At 45.6% G+C, this 23698-nt stretch overlaps 4 protein-coding genes across 5 annotated transcripts; 2 read left to right on the top strand and 2 right to left on the bottom strand.

The window, feature by feature from the left end:
• Positions 1-2168: 2168 nt before the first annotated feature.
• LOC6591687 (ATPase family AAA domain-containing protein 3A homolog) lies at positions 2169-4760 on the bottom strand. 2 transcript variants are annotated; one of them, XM_026986540.1, is made up of 5 exons: positions 4482-4760; positions 3877-4351; positions 2795-3818; positions 2591-2730; positions 2169-2526 (listed from the first exon to the last, which is right to left on the bottom strand). In XM_026986540.1, the coding sequence occupies exons 1-4, from the start codon at positions 4693-4695 to the stop codon at positions 2635-2637; spliced, it is 1809 nt and encodes a 602-aa protein (XP_026842341.1). In that variant the 5' UTR covers positions 4696-4760; the 3' UTR covers positions 2169-2526; positions 2591-2634. The 2 variants fall into 2 exon arrangements, with proteins under 2 accessions (XP_026842341.1, XP_026842338.1); XM_026986537.1 differs by having other exon boundaries at positions 2169-2730.
• Positions 4761-5100: 340 nt separating this feature from the next.
• LOC6591686 (protein asunder) lies at positions 5101-7694 on the top strand. Its single transcript, XM_002017287.2, has 3 exons — positions 5101-6672; positions 6732-7037; positions 7111-7694. Exons 1-3 carry the CDS (start codon positions 5138-5140, stop codon positions 7292-7294), a joined length of 2025 nt encoding a protein of 674 aa, XP_002017323.1. The 5' UTR covers positions 5101-5137; the 3' UTR covers positions 7295-7694.
• A 78-nt stretch (positions 7695-7772) lies between these two features.
• LOC6591685 lies at positions 7773-8967 on the top strand. Its single transcript, XM_002017286.2, has 2 exons — positions 7773-7856; positions 7923-8967. The coding sequence occupies exons 1-2, from the start codon at positions 7796-7798 to the stop codon at positions 8834-8836; spliced, it is 975 nt and encodes a 324-aa protein (XP_002017322.1). The 5' UTR covers positions 7773-7795; the 3' UTR covers positions 8837-8967.
• LOC6591684 (nucleolar protein 6) lies at positions 8950-13104 on the bottom strand. The gene is made up of 6 exons (XM_002017285.2): positions 12940-13104; positions 11442-12883; positions 11267-11377; positions 9965-11205; positions 9500-9903; positions 8950-9436 (listed from the first exon to the last, which is right to left on the bottom strand). Exons 1-6 carry the CDS (start codon positions 12970-12972, stop codon positions 9029-9031), a joined length of 3639 nt encoding a protein of 1212 aa, XP_002017321.1. The 5' UTR covers positions 12973-13104; the 3' UTR covers positions 8950-9028.
• Between the last annotated feature and the right edge of the window lie 10594 nt (positions 13105-23698).

The raw sequence follows: 23698 nt of genomic DNA, 5'->3' as shown, positions 1-23698 counted from the left end.
AACTGGCTTATTCTAAATACTTGCTTTTTTTTGCATTTTGCGTTAAAAAAGGGTTTTGGCGAAAATGGTCAATCAAAAAAAGGTTTTAGCACAAAAAGCGAAAGAGGATAGTCGTTCATATTGTTCAATTTTTATATTCCCTTGAATAATTCTGGCTAACTAAAACCCTTAGTTCTGCCCAAATAATTTTAAGCCGTTGATGAATAAATTTTCTTCAAGATTGGCTAGTTTTTAGTCCTTGCTTTTGTTGTATTTTGGCTAAAACAAGGCTTAAGCAAAATAGTTCAACAAAAAAACAGTCGCAATGTTGCTGGTATTTGAAGACATGCTGCGTGTACAGTAAAACGCGTGTAAAACGTAATTTATAAAGACCTTATCTCGATAGCATAGTTATTAAGACAGGGAATTTTAAAAGGTATATCAGGTCCCAGTTCCCAACAGAGTGTACAAATAATGTTCCATCAAAGAAATTAGAATATAGGCGGATATGAAACAGTCTATCACTAGACGCAGGTGTCATCGCTACGTCGGAAACCTACACACACACACACACACATAGACAAAGTATGGTGCGCAGAGCCAATGAAAAGAGGGAAGAGAGACCGACAGCGAAACAGATATGCCAGAGCGAGAAGAAAGTTTGAGTCCGCTGCGCTGCTTAAATGTCACGTGTTCCGCAGCCTATAAAATGGAGGCAACATCACTGCTCATTTGTTCAAAAATCATCCAACCTACAACTCTTCTATTTAGCGGAGTATTAACCTGTTTTCCATTGTACAAGAACCACATATTAACATTCCAGGCAGTATGTTTTGGGTCGTCATCTTGCTGAAAAACGAAATCCTCTTTTGGAATACCCATTTTAGCAGCACTGGAGGGCAGATTTTCCTTCAGGATATTTAAATACATCTGTGCATTCATTATTCCATCAATAAATATTAAGTTGCCAACGCCTCGAGTCGACATGCATCCCCAAACTAGCACAGATCCTCCGCCACGCTTAACCGTTGGTTTGATGCTTTTTAGTTTCAGCGCTTCACAAGGCTTACGCCAGACTTTTCCCTCGCCGTCAGAACCAAATATGTTAAATTTACTTTCATCACTAAATATGACGAGTTCCCAGTATAAAAAGTCTTTGGTTTCGCGCGTTTAAGCGAAGTTTAGACGCTTCGACACATTAACACCAGACAGCAATGGTTTTTTTTGGGACATCTTCTATGGAAATCATTGCTTCTGAGGACCCAGCGGACGGTTTCGTTAGAAACGTTGGTTGCCAATGATGATGACAAGGCACCATTTATTTTTGGAGCCTATAAATGTGGGTTTTTCCTATTCTCTTCCAGAATTTTTCGCTCTTCTCTGTCTGTCAATATCTTTGGTTGGCCGGAACGTGGCAGATTTTCCAAGGAATTCCGAGCTTTTAGTCGAGAAATGGCACTTTTAATTGTCGAAACACTTCGTTCGAACAACTCACTAATATATTTATTAGATTTGCCCTCATTGTGTAGGTGCAAGATGATTTTTTTTGCGAATCGTTCAATTTTGACCCTTTTGGAATTTTTAATGCGACAGATCAATTTTTGGCCAAGAATGTAAATGTGGGTTTCCCCGAAATGGATTCGCCATGTCAAATTTGTTTAATTTTTTTCCCATCTGTGAAAGACCATTAGGTTTTAGCTATGGCATCAAAGATTACCCTTTTTATTGGCTTATTTATTATAGACGCGTAACTCCGCACTACAATGTGGAAGACTGTCACGTGGCCGACTTTTTCTTGCCTTTTCGCCAGTGCAGCAACTCCGTTCGGTTGCGGTGCACCAAAGCCGAAAAGGAACGGATCTGTTTCAGCGATGGCACTGCAACTTCCGCCTAAAACATCTGTGCTTCAAGGGAGCGTGAGAGCGAGGAGATCTGGCTCCGCTTGAGGGGGGATTCGAGTTCGGCAATGGCAGATGCCATGCCCACCCCAGATCTTATTGCCGATATAGAATGATAGTCACCAGATTGTGATACAATTTGGCAAAGATATGCAAATGGTACTCAAATATATAAATAATTATATATATATAATTGTTCAAAACCTAGATAGAGAGGTTAAAACACATCCTTTAACAAGTGATCTATGTTTATATTTTCATACTCTTTTATAGGAAAACACTGGCAAAAGATTCAAATGAATAGCCAACGCCGGCGAGAAGTTTAATGTAAATCTCTCATAGTGCCGGCGCGACCATTTAATTTTAAATTTAAAATATACATCCAAAGCTTTGTCTTACTAAATGCAACAACAGGTGCCGAAAATACTTGCTGCTCTTTTTGTACATACTGTTGAGAGTTACTATAGCGTTTATGATACAATTATCAGTAGGTAAAACTTAATTGCATTTATGAACACGCGAGTCTTTCATGGATTTTGTTTGTACAAATAGTAAAATGCATATACATACGTAATATATACATACAGTAGGTTGATCTCGGCTGTTGTTTTGGTATCCATTAATCAGAAAAAGCCCTGTGCGTTACCAACTTAAAGTTAGGACAATTAAAAACTAAACATGTGAATAAATGGAGTCTGGCCAGAGCTGCTTACTCTCTTCCAGGAAGTCCACGTATTCCATGGTCATCACCGCCACCTCACAATTTGTTGGCAGTGAATGTTAAGGGTGCGGCAATAGTTCCGCCCGTAATCGATTTATGGTCAGCACGCTCCTGATCCGACAACCAAGCCATCTACGAAAAGGTATTTGAATCAGTTATTAGCAAAAGGAAACATTGAATTTTTAGATAAACTCACCTTTTGCTTGTGCTGCTCAACGGCCGAATAGCACCGGTCCATAACCATTTTCTCGGACAGCACACCGTCCTCAGAGGCGTAGACGGCTGCCTGCCAGGACACGCCCAGTTTGGAGATCTCACGTCCAGACATTCCTTTGCACAGCTGAGCCATCTTTGAGCAAGTCTTGCCGTAGTCGAACGTGTCCAACTTGAAGCGCCTGGCCCCAGAAGCGGCGGGCTGGAGCACATATTTGTCAAAGTAGAGACGCAACAAACGCTCACGCTCATCCAGGCCGGGCAGCGTGAATTCCACCATCTCATCCAGACGATCGTTGATGGCATAATCGAACTGTTCGGGCGTATTTGAGGCCAGAACGAGCATGAATTTGGGGTTCTGTTCCGAGGTTCTGTACAGGAAGGCGTTGAGAGCGGCCCTCAAATCTTCCGATATCTTCTCCGACGATCGCTTCCTGAGAAAGGCGTCAGCCTCGTCCACAAACAGCAACAAGCCGCGCCGTGAGGCATGCGACCAATCGAACACTTTGTGTATGGCTGTAACACCTTCCTTGCCCATGGGCGCCACATCGCCACCAGTCATGATGGCGAAGTCCATGCCAGAGTGTTCGGCCAACTTTTTGGCAAACATCGTCTTACCCGTTCCGGGTGGGCCGTGCATCAGCACATTCCTGTAGAGACCACGATTGATGCGTGTGTTCTTTGTGGCAATGGCAATGTCACGTAGACGTTCCTCGAGACTCGGATTGAGAACAACGCCCTGGAGTGCATCGGCCGGCTTGGAGCGCAGTCGCTTGATGTAGTTCAACGGATGCTTCACGGCATCGAGGAAGGCAAAACGCGAGGTCTCTCCCACCAGCGATGGTTTGCCGATGCGCGCTTCCACGTAACGGGATACAACGCCGGTGGCACCCTTGGCCGTGTACACACCAAGGGCAAGCAGTGACAGGCCGCCAGCGGCAGTCAGCACCTTGTCCCAATCGGTGAGCATGGCCTCGGCACCAGCTCCAATCACGGATCCAGCCGTTCTGCAAGGGAACAATCATGCAATGACATCTAAACGTTGTTCTATTAAAGCCCACTCACTTGATGCCTTCCATCACAGTGGTACGGTGCTCCTGCGCCTTCAAACGAATCTTCTCCAAGTTCAGATCGCGATTCTCACGGTCCACGCGCGCCTTGGCCCTCAGCTCATGCTCTAGCAGCTTCAAGCGATTCTTCTCCTTCATTTCGATCTCGTGCTCAATGGTCTGACGGCGCATAGCCTCCTGCCGCTGCACGCTCTCCTCCTGCTTGCGAAGATTTTCCTCCTGGACCCGCTGCTGTTGGACCAGCTGGTCCTCGTACCGCTTGCGTGACAATTGATCCTGATACTGGGCACGCTGCTGCTGTTGCTTTGTCTCTTCAATCAGGGTCTTGCGTCGCTCCTCGTGATCAATGCGCCTTTGCTCCACCTTGGCCTGCTCAATGTGGGCCTCGTACTCCTTTACCTTGGTGCTGTACTCCGCCTGTCGGGTGGACTCCTGCATCTTGGACAGCTCCAAAGCCTCGCGAGCATGTTCTGTAAAGACATTATCATAGGTCACACATACACTCATACAGTAGCACACACACAGGCGCGCGCCCCAACTTTGATAGCATTCGGGGGCGCATGTCGATTATGCAATTGGCTGATGAAATTTTCCACCTACTTGAACGTTCTAGGGTCTTGGCGGCATCTGCCGCCCGCTCCAGTGCCGATGAATCAAAGCGGTAGGCCTCCATGGCCTTACGTTCGGCGCGGGTTAGCTCTGCATCCCCGGCCTTGCCGCCGGCAGTTCTACCCTCGGGATCGGCTCCATCGGCGCCGCCAGCAAAAGGATCTGGCTGCGGTTGCTGACGATTTCTGCCCAATAACCACGACATGACTGCTTTAACTAATAAATGGGTTGACCAAAAGTCGTGTTTCACTAACAAATGAGTGTTTAATTTCGTCTGAAACAATCAAATGTGCTTATCAAATAATTTTAAAAGTTATTTGTTCGTACAACGTGATTCTGATTTGACAGATAACAGCTGATTGACAGTGCTGTAAAACGACATTTTGTTTTATTTATATGTTTTATTTATTTATTAATATATTAATAAAGTTGGAAATACATGTACAATTTAGTATGTGTGTGTGTTACACGCACAATGTAGCCGTTTTACGCGTATAATTGCAACTGATATTTGCAACGATGATTTTTCCGACGTTTCGATAACTAAATCGGCCCGTCCGATATCAATCAGCTGTTTCTCCGGCAAACATTTTGTATTTTATTTTTTGTTTGGCTTTTAGCTGCTTTTTTAGGCGTCCGTCCCCACCATGTTCGAACGCAACCAAAAGACCATTTTCGTGCTGGACCACACGCGATACTTCAGCATAGCGAGCGAGGAGTACATATCCATGGACTTTCTGAAGGGCAAACCCTCTGCCCACAGTTCCGCCGGCGGTTCAAGCCAGTTTAGCAAGAGTCTGTGGACCTGCGCCTGCGAATCCTCCATCGAGTACTGTCGCGTAGTCTGGGACCTGTTTCCGGGCAAGAAGCATGTGCGCTTCATAGTCTCAGACACGGCGGCCCACATCGTAAACACGTGGAGCGCCAGCACACAGAACATGTCGCATGTGATGAATGCGATGGTCATGGTGGGCGTACCGTCCCGCAGCATGCCCCAGTCGTCGGATTACTCAGTGATCCATGGGCTGCGGGCGGCCATTGAGGCACTGGCTGAGCCCACGGACGAGCAGAGCCAGGCAATGGCTAGCGGTATACCCGATGATCTGATACTCAACGAGGGACGCGTCATATGCATCACCTCGGCGAGGGACAACACCAGCATGAAGAGCCTCGAGGACATCTTCAATACGGTGCTCATCCAGCAGAATGTCCTGTCCGCAACGCCCCCTAAAAAGGGACTGGGGATCAATCACTGTCACCTGGTGATTCTCAATATTGTTCCTTTGGGAATCGATTCCATGGTGACCAATCGCAATCTGCTCGAGATTTCCCCTCTGCTGGATGTGGAAATTCATACAGTGGGTGCCCCGGATATTTCCTACAAGCTGACGCATCTCATTCTGGATCACTACGATCTGGCCAGCACAACGGTGACGAATATACCGATGAAGGAGGAGCAAAATGCCAATTCCAGTGCGAACTACGATGTGGAGATACTGCATTCCCGTCGTGCCCATTCCATAACGTGTGGCCCGGACTTTAGTCTCCCCACCAGCATCAAGCAGGGGGCCACCTACGAGACGGTGACCCTCAAATGGTGCACGCCCCGTGGCTGCGGATCGGCCGATCTGCAGCCGTGCCTGGGCCAGTTTCTGGTCACGCCCGTGGATGTTACGTCGCGGCCCAGCTCGTGTCTGATTAACTTTCTGCTTAACGGACGCTCTGTGCTGCTGGAGATGCCTCGAAAGACCGGCTCCAAGGCCACCAGTCACATGCTGTCTGCCCGCGGTGGGGAGATCTTTATCCATTCTCTGTGCATCACACGCTCCTGCATGGACGAGGCACCCTCCATTGCCGACGGCCCCGGCGGCCGAGTGAACGACTATCGCACCTCGGAGCTGGGACAACTCATGAAGATGTCCCGAATGGTGCCGCTTAAATCCAGAGATCCTGCAGCACCCAATTTGCCACGACGACTGCCACGCTACTTTCCTTTGACCACCACCTCGACAGTGCTGTTCCATCTGCAGCGGCATCTGAGTTGGCTGCCGCACTTCCTCCATCTGCTGGTCAAGGAGATGGACAAGCAGGACGAAGTGCGTTGCCAGCAGCACATCCATGAGCTGTACAAGAGCGCCTCTCGAGGCGATGTATTGCCGTTCACTCACACGAATGGAGCGCGGTAGGAGGAGCTTTTAGTCCTTCAATTAATTCGTTTACTTAACCTGTTTCATCTTCCAGATTAAAACCCCACAAGGCCAAGGATCAGTATCGACTGCTGTACAGGGAGTTGGAACAGCTCATTCAGCTAAATGCCAGCACAGTGCATCACAAGAATCTGCTGGAGAGCCTGCAAACTCTTCGCGCCGCCTATGGCGATGCGCCCAGCAAATCGGAGGCAGGCACAGTCAATCTCCGATCCTTTACGGAGTCTCCCCTGTCGCCCGAGCGACTGGAGGCCATGAGCAATGTCAGTATCAGCAGCAGCACCAATTCCAACAGCCTGCTAAAGGCCAGCAAGCGACGCATGTCCAATTGTGGGACAAGGTAAGCTTTAAGCCACCTCCTCCTTAAGCTTTTACTCTTCCCTTACATATCCTATGGATTCTCTTCGTCTTAGATCTCTGCTGGATATCATTTCCTCTGCGGAACGGAGTCAATCCAATAAACGTTTAGATTTCTCCGGCCGCATCTGCACACCCATTGGACAGATAGCCAAGCTGTATCCCGATTTCGGTAACAAGGAGAAGGATGCTGCTGCTGCTGCCGCTGCATCGGGAGTTGGTGTTGCGCCGAAAGAGTAGTCCAATAGAAGCTGAAAATACAGAATTGCTCATAAGCCTAGGGATAAGGAAGAATGATTTGGCATTTACAATTCTTGGATCAAAAACTGCAATACCTTTCTACCCGTTCGGAACATCTCTTTACCCACTGGCAAAGTTGGCTCTAGGTGTTCTCAACGTTCCGAACTACCTTTAAGGCGAAACATTAATGGTTAAGGATTCCTTTTGCGCGCCATAATCCATTGGAAAAGTAACAAGTTCTTTGTTTTTAAAGTACTTTGCAGATATTGTAGATTTAATAATTAAAGATTCACATAAGTTAGATGTTACATCTGTCCATGTAGAAAACTTCATATTGAATTATTTCTGTATCTTTACTCTTTATATTCCTTTGATTCAATCAAACATTTTGGCATTTTTTGGGCCCTTTGTGTTTTGTGTAATGTTTAAAGAGAAACTATTCAAAAATATACAGAAAAATTTCTAGAGAATATTCAAAATTATTCGCACTTTCGCAAGACAATGGCAAACAATGTAAAAAAGCTCCTGCAAGTATCTGAGGAGGCGGCTCCCTTGATTCAGAGTAAGACCCAGACTATATCTCTTTGAAGCGCACTTCCCCAACATATCACTTATTCCCCCATTGTAGTTCCCGTAATGGTGGGCAATGAGATGTTTGTGCTCACCCAACAGGACGTTAGGCGAACGGAGGATATACGCTATTTGAGCTACGATCGCATTGCGCCCAATGTCCATCTGTTTCCCACGGCAGCACCCGCTGCAGCTCCAGTCAACTACTTTGGCGGGCTCTTCACACCTCTGGCGCTGCCTTGTACAGCCCCTCCGGAACTGTTTGGTCGGAAGAAGGCAGAACCGGCCCCAGGCAATGTGGCCGATGTGGCTACCCAAATGGCCTGGTCCAAGGAGAAGGAGATCGAACCCTCAAATCGCGCACCCTTGCGCTACAGTGCGGCCACCTCCACCTCTAGCCTGACCAAGAGCTGTGCTTGCCAGCACGATCCGCCAAAGTCGAGGAGCCAGCATACCAGCTGTAATTCTCATACTGCTCGGAATGCCTGTGTCCAGACCAAGGGCACAACTTCTTCGACTGCTTCCAGTACTGGCTCCAAGTCCATTTGGAAACCCGTGGCGTCTGATATGTCGGTTGCGGAATCGAAGAGCAATGTAAATATATCTTCACCTGGAAATGTATCAGATGCGGAGTCGAAGGACAATTGCAATGGAAATTCGGAAGGTAGCGTGCCCGCCAAGGAGTCCAAGTGTCCCAGCCGTCACTGCAAGTCCCAACAAACATGCACATACTCGGATGGGCAGAGCTATCATCGATGCAGTCCGCGGGAGGGGAGGTTTCGACCACAGCAGCATCAGTCGAGTAGATGTGCACAATATAAGTCGCATGGATGTGCTCAAGATCGTACTCGTGCACAGTCGCAAGAGCAGCTAACGGCAGCCCAACAGGATCAGCGCAGCTCCCAAAGGGATAAGGCAAAGTTCTCTCGAAGTGTCTACTTCTCCCCGCTAGAGGATGCTTCATCTGTTTAGAAGAATCCGAACAACGAAGAACAGCAGCGTCAACGCCACGAGAATAATAGAGCGAAGGGCAGCAAATCACAATTGCATTCTATTGTCCATATTTTCTTTAACTAATTTATAAATCTTGTCTGGCTTAACAATCTTCTAGCTTTAATTATGAATCCTTGTGGTGCATCCTTACTTTCTATATAGCAGCTATAACTAGCTCAACGATTTTAGGGGTCTGCTCTTGATGAGAGATTTCCTTTTCAATGGAGCTTGCACCTTTGCTGCCTTTGCCAGCTTACGCTTCTTTGACTTGGAACAGGATTCGTTATCCTGCGGCTTGGCATTGAAATACCTCTTGGGATTCTGATGCTCACGCTGCTCTCGCTTGAGCTCTTCCGGCGTACTGATGCGCAGATAAAAGTCCTTGAGCAGCACTTTGAAGTCCTCCACTAGGGTTTCCCTCACCACCTGAACCTTGCCCTTGTCGCAGAGCGTGCACGCCTGTAGCTCCGTGACCTTAAAGGCTTTTGGTGCAAACACTGCTGGGGGACGCCACATAATGGCCAATTCCTTGCCGCCATGGGGATTGTAGAAGAAGGCAGCATAGTCCGAATAGGCAGACTGCAAATCGCACAATAAATCGAATGAATTTCAGAATTTCTTGAAGTTAGAGTCAAGTCTTACCCTCAATTGATGGACAATCGCTGCCAGTGGGTCCTTTCCTGCTCTGGGCAACAGGTAATTCGGTTGATCAAAGGACACAAAGGGCGAACCGAGATCATAGCTCAGAGCATTGGGCACCAAATCCGACTTGAGTTGTATCACCAAATCGTAGCCCTCGCTGGAGCCTCGAAACAGCTGCGCGGGGCGCACAAATCTCAGATCTTTCGACTGCAGACTGGTCTCAATCATCTCCAGTGCATGGCGGGCCAATCGAGAGACATGCGAGAGGATACGCAGACTGGGCGACTCCCCGGTGGTCCACAGACGGCCGGCGTGTTGTTGATCGTACGAAGTGGCCAGGGCCAGGGGCGGATAGCTCTGCCGATCGCTGCGGAAACTGTGCTCCAGATCGCCAATTTGTTGTTCTGTTTAAAAAGAGAATACAGATAGAGTAGGATTGAGAGAGAAGCCACTGGGAAGACTCACCCTGCCAGCTGCTGTTGAAGTTCAGCAGAAAGAGTTCTCCATTCCAATCGCTGTGCGCGAGCAGATGCAGGAGCCGCATGAATCCTGTTTGGGGTGCCGCTATGGCCTGAGGAGCATTTCGCTGCTGGTACAGATGGGCAACCAGCAGCTCTGTGGCCATCGGGGGCCAGATCCCGTCATCCAGCAGTTGAGTGGCCAGCCAGCGCTTGGCAATCAGCACAGTCGGCCCATAGGCGGAGTGCGACTGATGCAGGGAATGCAGTGCTCCACTGACTTTGGGCAGGATGTAGTGCCGTTGCTCCAGGGCACGACTCTCGGGGTTATCCACATACTTCGTCACTCCCCGTTCGGTGACCTCCTGCTTGAGCAGAGCCAGCTCTTTGTTGTGAGCCAGCTCCAGCAGGAAACAGAAGCCACGCTTGAGGACCAGCAGGCCCTCAGAGGTAATGGACCAGTTGAGACGACACTGCGCCTTCAACTTCTCGCCAATCTCAATGAGGAATGCCGTCTTGAGTGCTCTCAGGGCGCTCAGCTCATTTGGCCACTTGCCGCTCTGTCCCAGCTGAATGATTACCCGCTGGATGTGGCTGGCATGGATGTGATCGGCCATCATGCGAGCCTGCGGCAGCACCGGCATCGGTTCACAGTAGCGGGACACCGGGGATATGCTCGAAATGGACACAATCTCTAGGGGCAGATCATCCAGCGCATGGAGTTGGCGCGCCAAATCATCATAGCAGCGTATCACATTGGGACTCAGTGCCTCCGCATCCGTGTCCTGCTGCAGCTCCAGTTTGGTCTTCACTTTGGACACCTTAAACCAGGGCGATAGCTGATAGACCAAATCCAGCTCGGCTGCAATATACTGGATATCCTTGCTGTCCAGCTGCAGATGATGCTCCAGCAGATGCATCACGATCTGCCGCACAATCAGTCGCTTCTTGCTTGGCGCATCTTTGGTTGTGCCCCACACAACAGCCTCCGTGATGCTGCCATCCTGAAAGCGTCGCAGATTGGATTTCTCGCCCCAAAACTTTCGAAACTCGGCAGATCCCTCGGGATCATCGTTGGATGACGGTCCCTTGTCGAGCACTTCATACGCATGCTCTGGATCGAGTATGAGACCCAGCTGTATGGCTTGTCCGATGATAGGGGCCTTGCTCTCGACGGGCCATGCACTGCTGACGGTTTCTATGGGTAGAATGGCCTGAACACGTTGCTTAAGTCCCTTTTGCAGAAGCCTATAAAGTTTCGTTTGAAATTAAGTTTAGCAGCAAGCAAGGAGACATGCATTCTACTCACTCTGTCAGGATTTGCAGCAGCTGAGGATAGCCATAGCTCGCAAAATCGTACTTCATCTGCGGCTTCGAATGAAGAACAAGCATTTGCTGTATACTCGAGTAGTTTGTGATCCTGCGGAAAGACAGAATAGTTTAATCTCTCAGAGAACTCAGAAAGAACTCCATTCAAGACTCACTTTAGTATGTTATCCACGCGTGTGTACAGTGGACACTTTTGCATGAAAATGTACGGGAAACTATTTAATTTCATATCATTCAGTAAGTCTACAGCTAGTTTAGCCTCTGCTCGGACCCTCTGGTACACTCCTAGCGGCACATTCGCACAGAGATTGAGCTGTCCGGAGACATCCATGAAGCACACATCGTAGTAGCCGGCTATGGTGCTCAGCTGCTCTGTTTGGCCTGAGGCGGGCGCGAGGGTGATGCCATTCGTCCAGTCTGTGTTGGCCAGTTGATTCCAAACGGTGCGTGCCACTTGGTAGCTGCTGCTCGACTGATGCAGTATGCGCTGTTGATTTAGATACACGATAAACGACGCCAGGATGTGCGAACCAAAGCCAGTGAATCCTCTGTCTAGCTCCCGCTGACGCAGCCATACTTTGAGCAGCAACAGACCGTCCTGAAAGTTGCGTCTGCCCTTGAAGGCCTTGTCGAGGAGTGCCTGGTTCTGGGCCAGCGTCAGGTCAAACAGAACACTGGCATTATAGTGCTGTGTGGACGGCAGTGCCTCCTCCTCATCCCACTCATCGTTATAGTATGTGGGCCGTATATTATTGTTCCAGGGCACAAATCTGCCCGGCTTGAAGGTGCTCTGTGGCGCCGTGATAAACAAACGCAGCTGCAGGTGCTTTGACACATGCTTGGCGGCTGGCGTTAGCTCCAGCACTGGCTTGAGAGGATTATTGCCATGATAGTTAAAGGCAAACTTATCCTGGGAATAGGCTGGATCGCTCCTCATCTGATTCGTTACGTAGGTCAGGTACAGGGCCCGCTTCTGATCGTATATCAGGTTTAGATAGTCATCCTTGTGTAGACAGTCCTTGGGCATCTCCAGGGCCACATCTACCACGATCTTTGGGCCCAGCAAAGTACCCGTGGAGGCAGCACCAATCAGTTGAGGCTCTTTTGTGGGCTTGGAGAAGATAAAGCCCGATATCTTCTTGTCCACATTCAAGGGCACTTCCAGCTGGCTCTTCTCCACCAGGCCATCTTTCAGCCGCTGTGTGAAGACTGTAAAGGATTCCATCCAATTGTCTATGTACTCGGTGTACTTGGTCTTTAGTTGGAGCTCCTCCAGCATCTCTTTGACCTGCAGCTTGAAGAGATTCGAGTGAAAGAGATTGCGTGTGTCACGCAATTCCTTCATCTCCTCCAGCGTCGGTGGCTTCACATTCTTCGCATCGTCTGTCCTGAACTTGTTCTTCTTTTGCGCAATGATCGAGACGGGTTCTGGCAATGTTGTGGTCTTCTTGGATGGCTTTGGCTTTGGCGTCGGCTCCTCGAAACCATCATCGCTGCTTGTGGCTGGCTTCTCCAGATCACTGTGTGCATCAAGACCCAACGCAGAGTCTGTAGATTCTGTTCGAGCGGCTTTTGGCGGACGTTTCGTGGCCGGTGGCTGGGTGAATGCAATTTTTAAGCTATGCTTTCCGTTATATCTATTCCGTAACTTACCCCTTTCCGTTGAATTTTCTTAATTTTACCCATTTCGCTCAACAGATCAAATGTAAATTATGTTATCTGGACTGGACTGCACGTGTTGCCATTTAGTATTTTCCTGGGTATTTTATCTGCAGCCGAAGTATGGTCACCCTGGCCGCAAGCTGTAGATTTTAGGTCAAACTGTAAAAAATCGAAGGATTAAGTGCGGAGTGGGCAAAAGTTAATGAAATATGTTCATAAACAATTAAAATTGTTTTGCTTAATACATAGTCCGGTGGCAGCCGTGCCGTGTTGTTTGTAAGTGTGTGGTGTGTAACTTGGGTGAAGATGTTTGCTCTTTGCCCTTGGTCCTGGCTGACACTACAAGATGGTCAAGATTGACTTAAGTGAAATAAAATATTTTAGTCACAAAAGGGACATGTGCAGAACGATTGATAGGTTTTTTGACGATTGCGAGTGGAAATGTGTAAACAAAGCTGCCGGCTAATTGGGCAGTGCTGTGGTATTTTCTTTGGTATTTTATAGACACTTCTCAAGGCAATCTGAAATACAAATAGCAAGGATTTTAATGAAATAAACACAAAATATAACCAAATCGGGGGAAATGTATTAGGTTTAGCTACATTAAAAGAATATGTGAATCTGGTATATTATATTGACGCCGCTGAAGCGTTTCCGTCCTTTCCCGACACGGCCCCACTGTCAGACCGTGTTTGTGTGTGTGCGGTGTGTGTGTGAGCAAGCAAGGGAAAAAATCGCACCATTTTTCTCGTGCTCTTGCGTGCGTTTTTGGTCTTTTGAGAAGAGTTTAATTGAAAATTGAACGAAAATAGACTATGATGAATATGTAAAAAGTAGTGCACTAAGTAGTCAACGAAGCGCCCGAAAAATCAACTAATATACACACCGCTATTAGTTAGTGCAAAAGTAATTCAAATTGCAAAATTGAGTTCGGTCCTGGTGTGAGTGTGTGTAACTGTGTCTGTGAGTGCGTGCGTGCCAGTGTATAAGTGAAAAAATGAGGCGTAGTGAAAATGCGTGCAAAACTGTCTAAAAGGTAAATCACCAAAAAACGGGACCACCAAATTAATTACGCGTGAAAATCACTCAATATTGGGGAAGAACATAAAGCCCTCGGTAAATAATGATGCGTTGGCAAAAGGCGGCTCAATGAAAAAATATGGCCAAAACTTGAGTAGTTACACCCTCTCTGCCTCTCATACGTGCGCTCTCTCACTCTCTCTCGTTCTGTCTCTTTGGCCATCAGTTGGCCGCCGTCGAGTTTTTTTTGGCTGCATCGAATAACAAAACGTGAAAAATTATAAAAATAAAAGAAATCACGTACGAAAATTGATCGCTTGGCCTTCCGCCTAGCCCTGGCCGAGACATTTTTCCAAAACTGTAACAGGCCCAAAGAGGATGAGGTATACGCAACGCCACTAATTGGCCTAATTCTGTCTGCCCTGGTCCAAAGGAGGTGTCAATCATTTTCACATGCAATACCGACTCTCTTTGATTCAAAGTCCGTGCGTTTCAAGTGCATAGCAGTTTGAAAGAGCATTTGGGGGACAACAAGGCTGTGAATTAAACGAAAATCAATGAGAAAAAGCAAATTTAGTTAGCCTCAGCGCCACTTAGTGTGACCATGTCGTCACCCAATATACCAAGCAAAAATACTGCCCGCCTGATAGAAATACCGTGCAAGAATGGACAATTTGTTGAGGTGTAAATTAATGCAATTCTTTCATTTTTTACTTGCAGCTTGATCTGATTACGACCTCCGCCTGCCCTTATCGGGAAGCACCCGCAGAGATGTGTTGTAAATGTTTAAAACGCGAGCTGACCGGTTAAATCTTTATTAACAGAATTTAACTACACCACAAGAAAGCGTTTTGTTTGTTGTTGATTTTACGTTATGTTGTTCTTTGCCGGCGCTAAAATGTGAAAAAGAAAAAATACATACATACATAGCAACAAATTGAACAGAAAACAATACTATACACAGAATTGCGCTTGATTTGTTGGAGGAAAATGTTGAAAAGTGTGATCTTGTCAAATTGTACAAGCAAAAGAAATTGTATAAATAGAGATATTTAACGTAGAACAAAACTCCCCTTCGAAACGTCCGAGTGTAAAAACAAAATAGCCCGCCTTCTGACACATACCTAAACACACACACATACTCATCCCCCTGAACCCCATACAAAATTCAATAATATTTTCATGAAATTTCTACAAAAACAATAGAAATAAACCATAAAATTCGAAGAAATGCTGCTCAAATTTCATATTTAATGTCAACCGACGACCTCACAGCAACAACAACAACAGCTGCTGCTAAAACGGGAAAAGGAACGGGAATAACTGTAAGCTAGCACAGCCTATAACGTGGGAGTGGGAGCGGGAGCGACGACGACCGACGCACACCTGTACTCTTCAGCGGGAGAGCGGCCGGAGAGAGATCCAGCGTAAACGCAAACGTAAACGTGTGTGTTGGCCGCATGCGCGACATGCGTGAACGTTAAGTGAGTGTGTGTGTGTACGTGCATGTCCGTGCGTGTCCGTACATCCGTGTCTCTCAGTGGCCCCGTACCCTGTATCTGTATCTGATCCAACAGATCCACCAGCAAGTCGCATCTCGGATCACTCTTACCGATCAAAATAACGCAAGCAGCAGCAGCAGCAGAGGAAAGCAGCAACCAGCACACCAATCCAACAATAGTTCCAGTTCCATTTTGCCGATAAAAAAATTCGCTATCAAAATTCTATAGAAAGTGATTAATATTTTTTGAATCGAAATTCAAAAGGCTTTCGTCGGAGCAGCAGTCATTGACAACCACAAAAAATAAACAGAAACCAAGATGCAGCGACGCGAACGGCAAGCTAGGTGAGTCGACAAGTCAAAAAAAAAAAAATAAATAAAAAATATGAATGGAAATTCCAAAAATTGTCAAAAAGGAACTCTCAGAGAGAGTACCATTCCATTTGTCACTTTGTCCCTACCGCAATGTTCCCTATTTTAGCCTTGTAATTTTCGACAGCTACTTAATTTCGATTTTGCGATGGGTATGTCCAGAAATAAAAAACAGTCCCATTACCAAGCCTATTTTCCCAAGTTTGGCAGGAAAAAAACACTCTTAGGCGCCGGAAGAGTTGATTGTTTTCATAAATGTTGCTATCAAGTTTAGATGTAGAATGAATGAATGTTATGATAACGATAAGATTGTTCAATCGACTTTTTCGAACTCTTAAATGATTGAACGAATGCTGCAAGAGGGATTTATACCTATGTATCTTCCTGTGACATCAACAAGTCACCTTTCCTTTGTGTTGAAAATACTCTGCTTTTATTCAATATATTCAATGCCAAATCGTAAGGGAGCTGTGCCACACGAAAGTGCTGCCATTGAACAGATTATGCCACCTGTATGCGGCACACAATCGCACATTATACTCCTACCATATCCCGCTATATAGATTGGCTTTTATGTATATACGTGTATGTGTGTGTGTGTATGTGAATGTTAGCCAAGAAAACACACACACTTGGGCAAAAGTTCAACTATCACTTGAGTGGCTTTTCGCGTTTTGTTGTTGTTTTTGTGGTTTGCCAAAAAGATTTTATTTTTAGCCCAGAGAATTTTCTATTTAAACTTTGTGTTTTTTGTTTTTTGTGTTTGATTTTCTTTTCCGCGACGGCTGCTGCTTTATCAGAGTGGCGGAGCGGAGACGTTTGCTTCTTGTTCCTCTTGGCACGAAATGGTTTTCCAATCCATACATGCATAATAGATATACTTTACATACATATGAGAAATGTTTGTGTAAGGAAGCGGAAAGTAAAATTCACACACACCCCACGCCACACACACCCCACGCCACGCACATTATAAATATTTTATAGACATTTTAGTTGATCCCATCCCGTCCCGTCCCGGCCTCCTTGTGTGTGTGTCGGAAAGAGGTTGCTTGCTGCCTTGGATGTGGGTCCAATAGTGCGTCGGTTGTCTCGTTGTTTGTTACCTTGTGCTCTGCTCTCCTCTGCCCTGCCCTGCACGTCTATTGACACTTCTAGGTTGTTGTTGGCTTTGGCTTTGGGTCTCTGTGTATGAGGAATGGAATGTTTTATATTACATTATACGGTTTGTTTGTTGTCTGCATTTTGGGTTCTTTTTCGGGTATATATATTTGTACACACTTGTTTGCTCTTCATGATGCCACCATATATACTGGAATGATTTTGGGGAGGGGGACGGGCACCATGGGAATGACAAAGTGGGGAATCGTTTTCTCTGTACTTTATTGATCTGGGGCCCAAATAATCCCTGGCTGGTACACAGTGACCTCTAGGCTCAGAAATTTATAGAAAAACGAGCAAGGAATATCATTGATCAGTTCAGTAAAAGTTCTCGTGATTAGATATGGCCGCACTGTCAAACGAAATCATTTGTGCAAACATTTACCCTAGCCCACGTCTCCAGGTCTCCTCGTTCTGTGCATCGATGCGGATGGCGATGCCGACGCGTCCGATGGTCATAATTATGTGATTAAATATTTAGTTACGGTCTCTCTCAAGTGATTTAACCTTCAATCAAATGAGTTTCTTGTACCCTGTAGTTATAGGCTATAAAAGGGTATATGTTTTAAGGCAGAATCATTGTATTTTTGCCTCTATTACAGAAGAAATAAAATCTGTTACGGGGTATCGATTAGTTGTAACATAGGGCACTCGTTGCATATTGAAATGCGTTTCCTTATACGCATATTAATGCATGCCGGTGTGTGTGTGTGTGTGTGTGTTTGCTTGTGGTGTAATTATCGAAAAAAAAGAGACAGAAGTAAAAACAAAACTCGAGCAACAGCTCTTGGACTTTGGGGTTATTGAGCTCCCGCTCCCACTCCTCTCCCATCTCTCTCTCTTTCTTACTCCTACTACCGCAGCAGTGGCTCTCTTCAGCTACTCCTCTGCACTGCTTCTCCTGCAGACTGCAGTTGATATGCGGACAACGCGTTTGACCTCAATTACACGAACACGAAGGCGAGACAGGGATGCCCATACCCCGTGCCCATTGAAGATTACTGTAAATACATACATATATTTTGTTTCTTCTTCTTTTTTTGCTTTGGTGGACAAAAAGCAATTAATTAATTAAAATGTAATTTATGAATTTGTGTTCTTCCAACGCGACATTTATTTGTTTTCGAAAATTAAAAACAATTACGAGAGCATAAAGAAGAAGACAACAAATACCAAGACCGAAATCAATGGCAATGGAAAAACCAGTTGCTGATAATTAAGAAAGAAAAAAGGAGAACATCACGAGATGAGGAAAAACAAGCCGTAGACGGAGCCCAAGAAAGAGGAGAGGAACAGCGACTGTAAGAAAAACAGACAGACTTTGTTCATTAAAAATGACTGAAATCTTTTCTGTCGCCGTCTTCTAAAACACACACAAAAAAGAGAAGAAAAAAAAATAAATAAATCATGATAGAAGACTCAAGTGCAACGAAGTTTTTTACACACTGGCACCTCGAAAAGGGTTTTTTTTTTGTAGCCGAAGTTTGAATACCTTTGCAGTTGCAGAACCTTAAAGGGTGTTACTCCCCATTTTAAATATTTCACAACAGTTCAGCTTGAAGATCGATTCAGCTAGAAAATCCAATCTATAATTAAAGAGAGTGATATCTAAATTATAATACCATTGGAATTTGAAAGAGTGCGGAGAGAAGAGCAGCTCAAACAAAAAACCAGACTTGAGACTTGACCCGAGCAACTTGTTAGTGCGCCTCGTTCTGCCTCTAATAAGTTTGTCCCCCTCCCACCCCCGTCCATGGTTCTACTTGCTCATCCTCTTTTCTCCACCAAAGGAATGCCCGGGACAGAGACAAAGATGAGAAATTAACGCAAATAGTTGAGCTCTGTAGGAGACTTCGAGGACAGGAGCAGAGATTGGAGAGTGGAGAGTGTCGGGGGAAGAGCGGGGTGAAAAGGGAAGGCAACTCGAGCAAGTTGAAAATAGTTGAAAGAAGAGCACTTGTCCCTTTTCATTTTCCTGCTCTTTGGCTCGTTGCACTTGAACTTTTCCAGTGTGGAAATGTGAGAAAATCGGTAAAAAGTCGCTGTGTGCGTCGAGTGCTGCGTAAACTGCGCCTAGGCGGTCTCTGATTTCAAAATTCTGATAGCTTCCCAAACAAAGTCATTTATTTTATTAATCAATGTCGTAAAACTTTTTATCAGCCGCAAAAGCTGTCTAAATTTTCAAAATGGAAACAGTTATCGCTGTGATGGAGAAATAAATTATAGCGATTATTGCTGGAAATTAGAGCAGATATCGTTCTCCTATTGAAAGAAGTGCCTCTGCAGAGAAGATGATTTTTCTTTTGCAATGACAAATGAATGTTGTAATGCAATGAAGAACAGATAACAGACTGTATTCTGTATTATTCATTAATCCAAAGTCCACTAGCACGATGCTCGTTCGTTAATCAACACTGGCTGAGGTGGTGGTGGACACACGGGGGCTGTCAGCCTTCCTCTTCTCTCGGGCCATTCGAGCTTAAGTGCAAAAGGATTTCTGTGCGGATTTCTTTTCCGTTTTGCTGTCAAACGTATAGAATAATACGTGATGAGTCACTGCGGATGGGTTTTAAAGGTACATAAAGCTGAAGCTGCTGTGGAGATGGGGAGGAGGACTGTGGACTGTGTCCAAGCTTTGTGTCAGCTGTTTGTTAACTAAATCCCCATCGATTTGTTTGACAGGCTTTTCACTTGCACACGCACGCTGCCCGCACACCGCCCTCCCCGCCTGCCTTCCCTCTCGTGTTCAAGCATGACTGGCATCTAATTTAATTAGATGAAAATTTCACACTATTGGTTTTCCTGTTTTTCTGCTTACGTTTGCTGTACCATTGTACACTGCCATGTGCATTTCATTGTGAACTTTTGTTTGAAGAGCTGCCATGCCCTCTGTATCCAATGGATAGGTGCATTGAAAAGTGCATGAACAGCATTTCTATGCCCCCCCGCATCCCCAATGGCATGTACATCTGTAGCTCACTGTATCAGCGATTGATTCTCGTTTTTATTCCAAATAAAATCAATTCAAGATAGAGCGATTGATGATCTGGTAACACCAATTTTTGGTATAGTTTGTTCCAATGCTACTGCTTCAAGTGGTCGCACTGCTTACAATCTTGGATTCGCCCTATGCCCAACGAAAGAGTGTACAGATGTCACCGTTTCTCTAGGCGAACGCCCTCGCATTGACCATTTCTGTCGCACACTAAAACATTAGACATCATCTTTCACATCATCTTCGGCGGCGGCGAGTGGTGGCGATTGGGGGCCGCCTGGTGGCAGCCCTGGCCATCAGCCATCAGCTTGCGGTGGTTCCACTTATGCTGCTAATCGTCAGCAAACTTGGCCTTTTCTTTCTTGTTGCTGCGTGCACCCACACAAGCACACGCAAGCAAGCAGTTGCCGCCACTCACTCACTCTCTCTTCCGTGTCTCTCGCAAGAGAGAAAGAAGCAGTGGAGGCAGGCAGCAGTACCGACCGATTGACAGTCGACAACAGCCTAATGACGTCATCAGCAGCGGGGCAGTGGCTGTGGTGTTTGTGGATGGTTGGGTCGTTGGGGTCTGACGGTCGGTCGGTCGGAGGGTCGGTCGGTTGGTTTATTGGTCCCGTTAGTCGGTCTGGAAGTCATGTGCTTTGCTTTTTTATTTCCTTTGTGTACGCTTTTACATTCACATTCTTTTTGCTTAATCCGCAATTTGTCCTTGTTTTTTGTTTTTGTGAGCCACAGCTGCTTGCCCCCATTCCCCCTCTCTCCTCGTCAATTTATCCCTCCTCTCGCTTTCGTTCATTTTTCATCAGCATTTTCTTGTATTATTATTATTGAAGCTACTTTTCGCCACACGCAACTTTGGCTTTGCTTTTTGCGGTTCCTCTGGTTCTACCCCTCTCACTCTCCTCCCTCTCTTTCGATTCCTTGCCGATTGGGGCCAGGTGGCAACCCTGGCCCGGCCTGGCCTACGTTACAGTTACATGTTTCTTGTTGTTCTCGTTGCCAGCTCGACTCAAAATGTAGGTTATCCCAACCGAAGAAACACCCTACAACCCCACGGCCAGAGCCGCCCCATGGAGCTGCTTCTGCTATTAAATAATAAAAAGTAATACAAAAAGTTTGTTTTACGTTACATATGGCTGTCTCTGTGTGTGTGTGTCGGTTGGTTGGCAACAAAGTTACGTTGGTTTAGTTTTTTGTTTAGTTTTCTTTTATTATGTAGCGCAAGTGGCGTGTAAAAATTTATTTTCAACATCACTGTTTTCTTTTCTTTTTTTTAATAAACGTGTGCAATATAAAATTAAATCAACCTTACAGTTACAGTTATGGTTTTCCTGCAATTTTATTTTCGTCATAAATTTGATTGTCTAGATCAGCTGTTCAAAGCAGTGGCCCAACAGTTAATACTCCCACAAAAACGAACAGCAATATCATTCATAGACTGTTACGCTATAGAAGCAGTGTCGTTGTTCAAGCAGTCCCCACCATCCAGCTCTGCTGCACTGCTTCACTGCTTATTCACTGCATGCATGAGTCATCCACCCGTTACTCTGTCCAACAGAAGCTGCGACTGCGCTGAGCTGCAAGATCTGCTTGCCGGCTCAGAGCAGAGAGTGGGAGAGTGAGAGAGTGCATGCATGTGTGTGCTTGACAGGTGCGTTTTGTTTGTGTAACGAGTTTGCCATAAGCTTGGGTCGTCGCCTCTGACGCATGTACACACGCACGCGGCTACTTACTTATACATCATCATTGTCAATATGTCGCTCGCTCTCGCACACTATTGCCGTTTAAGTATCGCCCTCTCCCACTACATTAGCTATTGTAGTATCTCTCTCTCCTCTACATTAGCTATTGTATCTTGCTCTGCTACATTTGCTATTGTATCTTTCTCTCTCACATTTACTAGTGCAGTATCTCTCTCCTATGTTTGCTCTCTCTCGCTCTGCCACATGTGGCGGCGGCAGCAGAACAGCGCCATGAACAATAATTACATACTAATACGAAATGCTCATTTGCCGCATTTTCATTTTCACACGCTCACAAGTGTTTTGCCTTGCCTCGCTCTCCCGCATTCGCTCTCTCCTCTCTCTGTCTCTCTCTCTGCCCCGGACGCGACTGAACACGATGCGACTTTGCCAAGTGTTCTCTCTCTCCGGCACAGTTCATTTTCGATCGCTTTCCGTAGCAGTTGTCATTCCTCCTCCTTTTGAGTTTTTTTGCAATCACTCAGAGGTCGCGCGGTGCGCTGCGGGTGTGCACTACACACAAACACACACACATCTGTAGTTACACAAAATATACCCACATATAAGGGGAAAATTTCTGGTGTTGTTGTACGTGTTAATCATTTTATCGCTATGACGTTTAGTTTAATTTGTGTTTGCTCCAGTTTTTGTTGTTTTTTTTTTTTTTTTGTGAATTCAGTAGCCCCCACACGGATATTCGTCTCTCTTTGTATCCCTGTTATCCATAGAAGAGTTGGCAAATCCAATTCCTCCTGCCAAGCAATTCCATTATCGCTCTTGGAATTGTATCTGAATATCTCTTCATCTCTTCTCTCGTTCTGTATCGAACACACAGCTGTGTGTATGTATCTTTTGGTTTTTTCGAGTCAGCTGTCTTCTGTGCTTTATTTTTCCAACATCTTCTGCAGAGCTTTAACGAGTTTCTGTTGTTTCTTCGCGTTAAGTACTATTCTTGGCTCGCTCGCACTTCCTCTGCTGCTTGCACATTCTCGGTGTTATTGTTGTTTTCTGTTTGTACACCGGCAACATAAACTGGTTTTTCGAGTTATTTATGAGGTTTTTTCTACAATTTATTTTGCCTGCTGCCTACCTTTTCGGTATCTGTATGCTGCGCTGCGCTGCGCTGCTCTCCTCGTTCTCTTTCTCTTGCTAGCGCTCTCCTTCTCCACTGCTTTGTCTTGCAGACTTTTGACCTGTAACGACAAGAAACTGTTAAAAAAAAAGAGTTTTAAGAAGGGGCAAGGAAGCAAGGTTTTCGTAATGTGGCGAAAGTTTCAAGCAGTGAGAGAAAGAGGCCCTCAAAATGCAACATCATGAACCTTAACCCTCTCCGAAATCCCCTATATAACTCCATCTCTCCCTGGTGCAAACACACACACACACACAGAGAGACAAAGCGTAACGGATATGACAAATTAAAACCGTTTTCATCCAATAAAAAAACAGAAAAAAGCAAACAGTAGCAAACACAAAAACAAAAGAAAATTTTAATAATAATACAGAAATGGCTTAATTGTGGAAAAAAAAGAACGAAAAGTGCTGTGAAAAGTGTTCAAACCCCGAAAGGGAATACATCTTTGAAAGGAGAAACACCCAGTGAGATCACGCAACACCCTGTTCTGCGATCGTAAGGGAAATTTTAGATTATTCAGAGCTTTTCGTGGAAATCTACCGATTTGGGGGAGAGTCTCAAGTTTAATTGCAAAAAATATAGAATATTTTATATCATTGTGAAATAAGATGTAAATGTAAGATGCAAGCAGTGTCCAAATATCAAAAGATTAAATATTTCATTTAATTCCAAGCATAGCAAGCAGTATTCCCACTAAAAATTGCAATAAATATTCTCAAAAGTGTGCAAATACAAAAAAGAAACCGGAATAAAGTGCAGGCCATAAAAAGCAATTAAACAATTATAAAACAAAAACGAGGAAAAACACGTTCTCAAGTACAACAAAA

This window comes from Drosophila persimilis, unplaced genomic scaffold (genome assembly GCF_003286085.1).
Source record: "Drosophila persimilis strain 14011-0111.01,24,50 unplaced genomic scaffold, DperRS2 tig00000000-arrow-pilon, whole genome shotgun sequence".
Classification (NCBI taxonomy): Eukaryota; Metazoa; Arthropoda; class Insecta; order Diptera; family Drosophilidae; genus Drosophila; species Drosophila persimilis.
The sequence above is the reverse complement of the archived record's forward strand: the minus strand, read 5'-3'. Positions and strand labels throughout refer to the sequence as shown.